This window comes from Lolium perenne, chromosome 7, assembly GCF_019359855.2.
Source record: "Lolium perenne isolate Kyuss_39 chromosome 7, Kyuss_2.0, whole genome shotgun sequence".
In the NCBI taxonomy this organism is placed as follows: domain Eukaryota; kingdom Viridiplantae; phylum Streptophyta; class Magnoliopsida; order Poales; family Poaceae; genus Lolium; species Lolium perenne.
Window position 1 is genome coordinate 127,172,241 of NC_067250.2, and position 7,541 is coordinate 127,179,781.

Consider the following 7,541-nt stretch of genomic DNA (forward strand, 5'->3'; position numbering starts at 1 on the left):
AATCGTGTAGTCGTTGAAGAGATGTAGAGAGCGACTGTGAGTGGTGGAAGCAGCCTATGGTATGCAGCTTCGGTTGGAGTGGAGCCTTGTCGGCCGGTCGTGTCGCCTCTAACATGAACCGCGCCGGCCGCTGACCAGCGATGCCCGGCGACAGTGCACGCGTACCGGCGTCCGGACTCCTAGCAGGTGGAGGCGGAGACCTGGATGGGAGGATGCATCATGGTCATGCGGATAGGCGTGGAGAACATGGACGTTGGTGCATGGAGAGCAGAGCGACGGCTCGCCATGGGAAGGTCGGGGCAGCACTAGTTATGGGGGAAGCGTTTTAGGGGAGCAATTTGGGGAGGAGTTTCAGAAGCTACCTAACGAAAATCCGGGGATTATGGATCACACGCGGGGAAAAACTGATGCAAAACAAGCGGTTCGATGGGCACGAGATGAACGGTGTGGAAGAGGTCCGATAAACTGTTTCCCATCGGACTCAGATATATAATATTTACCCTTCAATTACTAGCACGTAGATAGGATTCTCTGACCATCCAAGTGGAGTTACTATTTATTTTCTTGGCTCGTGGCTACAAGGCCGTTTGCACGCCTCCCTCTCTCATCGCCCCGAACTTCTGAGCAGCCTCTGCTGTCGCTGAACTGCCGGGCATTGCTAGTCTTCCTACTAACCATGAGCCACGTCAAGCAACTAATCTCTTCCATAGTTTTAACCCTCTATTCTTCAGGTTGAATTATCCTCTTTTTTCACCTCCGTTTGAGCTTTGCATCGAGGCTCCCATGTCGTGCTGCCATGGTAGAATGAAAAATCTAATTGCCTTGCAGGTTCTGCTTCGAAAAGGTTGCATCCATGCCTTCAGTTAGTACACAGTGATATAGAGATGACTTCTCGATCTTCCAATATTTTGTTTCTCGGTGAAGCAGGTGGTAATTAATCTATGAATCGTACATAGTGGTACGTAAGCTGCACATACATTGTCATAAACTGATGTGGCTAGGCTGTATGTTGACAGAAATGGTTGGTTAGTGGGGATCTTCTATTTAGAGATAGAAGATTACTATTGGCATTGAAGGTTCGTATTAGAAATTTATTGTCAAGGAATTACCGTTTATGCACCGCCGAAGAAACACGGTTGCAAAATCACCATTGGAGAATTGCGCAACACTGAAGAAGAATTACTGTTGAGAAATTACAGTCGTGGGATTATTGCTTGAGCCAAAGGTCTGTATCGGAAAATTACTTCTAGACAATCTTTGGGAAGTATATTGTAGAACGCATTGTTCATGCTATACCGGTAAACTACAGAGAAATTATTGTTCATGTTGTACTAGAAAACTCCTGTAAAATAATCGGTGGCAAAAATATCAAAGAAATATACTATTGTGAAATTACCGTCAGAGAATTGCGCATCATCATTAAAGAATCACTATATATTGAGTAATTACTGCCTAAGTTAAAGATTTGTACTGAAAAATTATTGGTAGAAAATCACCGGTAAAAAGTACCTCGCTAGGGAAATACTGCTTAAGCTGAAGATTTGTACCGGAAAAAACTGCTACAAAATCACCGGAAAATTTGATGTAGCATGCAGTGTTCATATTGTATCAGGAAACTACTTTAAAAACATTAACCGCAATCTTTTTGAAGTGGGCGCTGTAGTGAATGTTCATCGCTGTTGTTTTTGCCGCTTGATCGAAATCCAATGGTAAGCAGTGTCAGGAACTGTTCATACTCTTGTTACTGTTCACATGAAGAACGTCTTAAAGAATAGAAGGATAGACAAAATTTCAATGGCTGATGGGCATGATTTTTTTTACCAAACGTATCCAAGAGGAGACGTGGGGCACTGAGGTTGCGCTATTTCCTCCCGCCTTAATCTATTCACATGAACATTATCTTGAAGAATAGAAAGATAGACAAAATTCTAGTTGGTGTTGAACATGATTCGATCCAGCGTTGAATAATCAAGAACTTCCCTATATTTTTTTGTGCAAAAGTATGCAAAAGAGACGTGGAGCACTTAGGTGTTATCTCCCCCTCCGTAATCTATGTCATAAAGTGTCTTGAGATAGAAGGATAGATAATATTCCAATGGCCGTTGGACATGATTCGATCCGGCATTGGATAATTAAGAATTTTCTTACTATTCTTTTACCAAAAGTATCCAACATGAGACGTGGGGCACCGAGGTTGTTCTATTTCCTCCCGCCTTAATGAGAATAGTAATATATAAATACATGGTGTTATACCAGCCCGTCCGGAAAAATGCACACCGGTCGTTTTGGGTAAACATTTTTTTTGCTCTCCTTTATTTTTGTGGAGTATTTGTGGAAGGGATGTGGTAATAAAGGTTAGGCTCATCCCCACCAAGTTCATGACAGAACACCCTCTCAATAGTGCGGCATTGCTATGACACCAACAAATGGAAAATAAATGATTTTTTAGCTTGCCCTTACTTGTCCTGTATATGTATTTGTGTGTCACATTTCCATTGCATCATATGGGACTAAAACCCACTAAACCTAGTGTCAACTTGACCAACACCCATTTAGGCCAAAGAAGTTTATTCAAAGGACATGTAAGTAGAAAGAATGCAAGAAGGGAAAATATTTAATAAGACGGTTCTATCAGCAGAAGGAGAATTCCATTTCCCCCCGGTCAATTTTAATCTAGAGCGCATTTCTGTTGCTTCGCTTGGCTTTGTATCGTGCACCTGTGTTGGTGGGTGGGGACGGTCGGTACAAAGCTTCCTGGGCACCTGTATGTTGACGCATGATGTGTTGCAACGTGCTATGTTGCGACTTGCAACAAATTAATAAGAACAGAGTTACTTGTACCAAAACATGGATATACTTGCACTGCATCATTTACTTCCGCAGTGTTCAATAACTACCGGAAGTGAGTTTAGAGGTGCATCAGTTGTCAAACACTAATAACTCATTCGGTCCGACTCAGTTACAAACTACACAACTACACAAAGCAAACTCCCCTTCACCATTAAGCTCAAACTTTATTCCACTATCATGGTACAGAAAATGTTACAACCAGCACAAGCAAAAGAACAAACCCCTTGAAATATCTGAAAAATTGATATCCAAATAATCCAGGCAGGCCAGATAATACCATATTAGGCTACTTGCGTTCAATACATCTTCAATAATACTTACTTGGTGGAAGGAATAAGGTAACTGAGGAAGGGTTCTGCCTTCGGGGCAATAGATTTCACATCATCAAAAGTGGCCATTTCAAAATCCTCGTACTCAAAGCCAGGGGCACAGGTGCAGCCAACAAGGGAGTAATGCTTCTCTGGATCTCGCTTGCGAGAATTGACAATATGGCTTCCATCAGATGCAAACGACTCAACATCCAATGTTGGGAAAGAGCCAAACCACACATTTGGTGGCACGGTGTACTGGGGGCGCTGGCCAGCATCTAGGTGTGGACCAATAACAGTGAGGTCAATGTGACCATCATCGTGTAGCTCAAAGACCTAAAGCAAACAAAGAATATCTGCATTAGCTATATTTAAAATGGCAATTTCAGTACTCATGCGAAGACGAGCGTGACACTGTTACCAACCGTGAGAGGCTCTCCTTTGTAGAAATGCCAAGTTTCAGCACAAGGTATACGATGCAGTCGTGAAACATTCCCTGCGGGAAGCAAGAAATATATAGCAGTGCTCACAGCACGACCCACCTTGTCTGCAGCATACATTAAGGAAGTATTAGAGGTGCTTCAATGGCAGTTTGATGATATATTAACCTGCACTCCCCTTCTACATTGTTATAATTAATACAACACTACAGAGTAAAACAGACGGAGAGCAGAACAGCCATTTAAATGAAGACCTTAGGGTAAACATTTTCAATCAGGAAATCATAAACGTATTTCTTGTCCAGCAATCAGAACAAATATAAGGTAAACAATCATCGACAGGTACAAATCGAAACGTGGAGTTACCAAAGTAGCAGACAAGTAGTTCACACTTCACAATAAATTTGCCTTTGTAGAGCATATTGGAGTGCAGCGAGTTTCTATTAATAATGCTAATTGTCATAACAACCTAGTAGTAATATTTTTATTACAATTTTCAACTCTGACTATGTAGACACATGTTACGCTACATTCCAGGGCATACTGCTATCTTTCAAAAGCAACACCAGGTGCCCGAGCTATTGGAGTTGGGTGGTGGTGAGGTTATGCCTCCTTCCGCCGAGGAAGTGAGGCATGTGATTCCTATTGCTATTGGAGGTGTCGTCGCTAGAGAGGTTTGCGTTTTTGTCACCACCTTGGCTGCTACCTACCCTGGATCCGCAGTTGTTTGATGGGTGCCCCCCAATGTCATGGCATGTCTTTGTTGGCACGGTGTTGGAGTGTCGTGCTTGGAGTTCGTTCGTGTCGCCATGTGGCCCTTTGTGTTGGCTAGTGTGGGTGCAGCCCTGTTGTCCGGGTCTTTGTTAGGATTGGCTGTGAGTGTGGGCGCGTTTTGTGTCGGCTTGGCCCTGTTGTAGTAGGTTTTCGCCCAGTTTTCTCCTAAAAACTAGGAACTCCCTTCTTAATTAATGGATGACGCAATAAAAAAAACACCAGATAGTGGCATAGCACACACGTTATAAAAGATTTCGTGACAAATGTATGTAACAGTAGCATAAAGTTAGCAGTATACTATATCCAATAAGCAAAGCATATGCATCATGTCTGGCCCAGACCCCCTAGGAACTCCCTTCTTAATTAATGGATGACGCAATAAAAAAAACACCAGATAGTGGCATAGCACACACGTTATAAAAGATTTCGTGACAAATGTATGTAATAGTAGCATAAAGTTAGCAGTATACTATATCCAATAAGCAAAGCATATGCATCATGTCTGGCCCAGACCCCCAATCCCTAACACCCCTGGTTTCTGCACACTTACTGATGCATAGTCAATGTTGGGCTTACTTGCCCATCACAAGAAAAATTGGACACCCGTAATCTGAACACCCATTTGCCAAATATGCTACTCTACCATCTATAATGTCTGCACACGCTAAGTTGAGGACACAACGAAACCCCGATTGTATTCGGTCCAATCGGCGCGTCGCACCGCACACTACATAGGAGTATTATCATCATTCTGAAAGAAACATCATTTGCGGATAGCAAAGAGAGCGATTTTTTTTAGATAAAAGGCACTCAAGTACCCAACTTTGAATTAACAAAGCCACGAACGGCGAGATTGATACAAAGTGCTGAACCCAACTTACACAACGACACCACACACCCACACGAACTACCGAAGAAACTACAGCCGGAAGCGCGACCAACAAGCTTAGCCAACGCGCCTACGAGGACTCGGAGGAGAGGTGGAGTCTACAGTGTCGGGCCGGAGCTCACTCGAGAGCAAGCCATTTTCACGCGCGCCTCAACAGACCTCCTCCGTCGTAGAAACACCACCGGAAGCCGACCACCACCGGGGGCCAAGCCAAGATGCTCACAAACCGAACAGCAGCGCCAAGGAAGTGCGACAAGGGAAGGGCACGGAGCAACCCTTGCCGAAGATCGCCGAAGAATCACCTCCGTCACGACCATCGGTGAGCCTCGCGCTGTGGGCTCCAAGACGGTGTCTTCAAGAAGAGCACGACACCGGAGTGCCGCCACCGCCCGATCCGAGGATCTTGGGTTTTCACCCGGAGGAAGTAGAGGGACGGAGATTGGCCTCACGGCGCCTTCAACAAGGGAGCGCCGTCCGCGGACGCCGCCACCGTGGCCCAAGGGGCAAAGGTTTCCCTTTGGCAAAATCACCGCCATCTACACCCCGCAACACGCAACTCGCCGACCACCACGCCGCCCTCACGGCCGTGGTCACCGGCCAGCACCAGAGTCATTGGCTCGCCCGTCGACCAACATGACTCCCACCTTCTAGGGCCGCCGCCCCGGGGTCCCAACCCAAGCCACCGCGAAACCGAAGGAAAAACGAGACACGTCGCTTTGAGGGCGCCGGACGCCGACCGAGGAGCAGGCCGACCACCGTCTCCGAACCCCGAATCCGACGAGGGAGCGCCACCGGCCAGATCTGCCGCCTGCAGCCCCCATGGCTGCCGACGGCCACAGATCTGAGGCGAAAGTGTGCTCGAAACGGGCCCAGGGCCCCTGCCCTGGCCCGAACACGAGGCGGCCAGATGCCGCAAACCTCCACCACGCCAAGCTCCCCGCCGGGCCGGACTGGATGCGCGCCGCGCCGCTGCACGCCGCGCCGGGCCCCACCCGCGCCGACCCCGACTTCCACCGCCTGCCATGGCCGGGATTCGCGCCGCCCACCGACGAGGGCGCTCCCGAGAGCCGCCACCGCCGCAGGCGCGCCAGGTCCGCACCGTCTCCACGCCGTCGTCGAAGGACCGCGCCGCCGCGCCCACCGCACAGCGCGGCGCCCTCACCAGCCACCGAGGCCTGCGCCTCCACCACCGAGCGAGGGAGAAGAGGGCCCCGCCGCCGCCGGCGCCGCGCGGGCTTTGCCCGGCGACGCCCTCAGGCGGCGGCGAGGGAGGGGGAGGGGTGTGGAGGGGGGAAGAAGGGGCGGCGCCGCCAGGGGCCCTCGGTCGCTCGCGGGAGCGACGCGAGAGCCAACCCTAGGGGGTTTCTTTTTTCGAGATGGCAAAGAGAGCGATCAATCAAACAAATGAAATTGACAAGCTCGAGATAGTATCGGGCATCTGCACGTACACTGAGGCGGGAGCTGGGCGGTGGTGAGGGAGACGGAGGAGTCGCGGAAGGTCTCAGCGTAGTAGCCGCCCTCCGGGTGCGGCTTCAGATCCAGCAGCGCCGCCACCTCCGTCGCCGTCATGTCGCCCGACCCCATCGATCTCCTCCGCTGCTGCTGGATCTGAAGCGAGCTGCGGATTCCTCCCGTTCCCCGCCGCGAGGTTCCTGAGTTTCGGGTGGGGATCGTCCAGCTCCTCGGGAAGAGCCGCCGGTGATTGATTGATTGGGTTGATTCTTTATCCGGCTGGAACGTGGGTGCTACGCTGTTGATGGTCAACGTTTTCTTACGCCGGTCAGACAATTTGGGTAGGTATTGAACCGGCGCCGCCGTACGAGACGGTTCAAATTTATACATAGTATACCACTACTCAAAATTCAAATTTACATGTTTCTAAAATTTTCGAAAACATTGTGAGTGTTGTTTTTACAATCTACAGAATAATCAACTTTGGAATATACAAAGATAAACAAAAATGACAAATCCAAAATGAATAGTATCACAAGAAGACAAAAAAAAAACAGAAATGACACTATTCACATGTCAATTTATCTTCCTAGTTTTGACATTTTATATTTCGAATTTGGTTCTGAAAATTTTAGAATTATAAACACACATCTAATGAAGACTTTGAAATATACAGAGACAAACAAAAATGACAATTCCAACATGGATAGTATAACAAGAAGACAAAAACAGAAATGATAATATTGACATGTCAATTTCTCTTTCTAGTTTTGTCCTTTTATATTTCAAATTTGGTTCTGAAAATTTTAGAGATTGTAAACACATATC

General features: G+C 47.5%; 1 protein-coding gene across 1 annotated transcript; it reads right to left on the reverse strand.

The window, feature by feature from the left end:
- Positions 1-2,994: 2,994 nt before the first annotated feature.
- On the reverse strand, positions 2,995-6,989 carry LOC127318554 (uncharacterized). Its single transcript, XM_051349032.2, has 3 exons — positions 6,710-6,989; positions 3,584-3,705; positions 2,995-3,494 (listed from the first exon to the last, which is right to left on the reverse strand). Exons 1-3 carry the CDS (start codon positions 6,843-6,845, stop codon positions 3,168-3,170), a joined length of 585 nt encoding a protein of 194 aa, XP_051204992.1. The 5' UTR covers positions 6,846-6,989; the 3' UTR covers positions 2,995-3,167.
- Positions 6,990-7,541: the final 552 nt, after the last annotated feature.

Coding starts and splice junctions, on each gene's coding strand:
- LOC127318554 (XM_051349032.2), bottom strand. CDS start 6,845: ATGGGGTCGGGCGACATGACGGCGACGGAGGTGGCGGCGCTGCTGGAT. Junction 3,706..6,709: donor CGCCCAGCTCCCGCCTCAGT/GTACGTGCAGAT, acceptor TGTATGCTGCAG/ACAAGGTGGGTCGTGCTGTG. Junction 3,495..3,583: donor ACAAAGGAGAGCCTCTCACG/GTTGGTAACAGT, acceptor TGTTTGCTTTAG/GTCTTTGAGCTACACGATGA.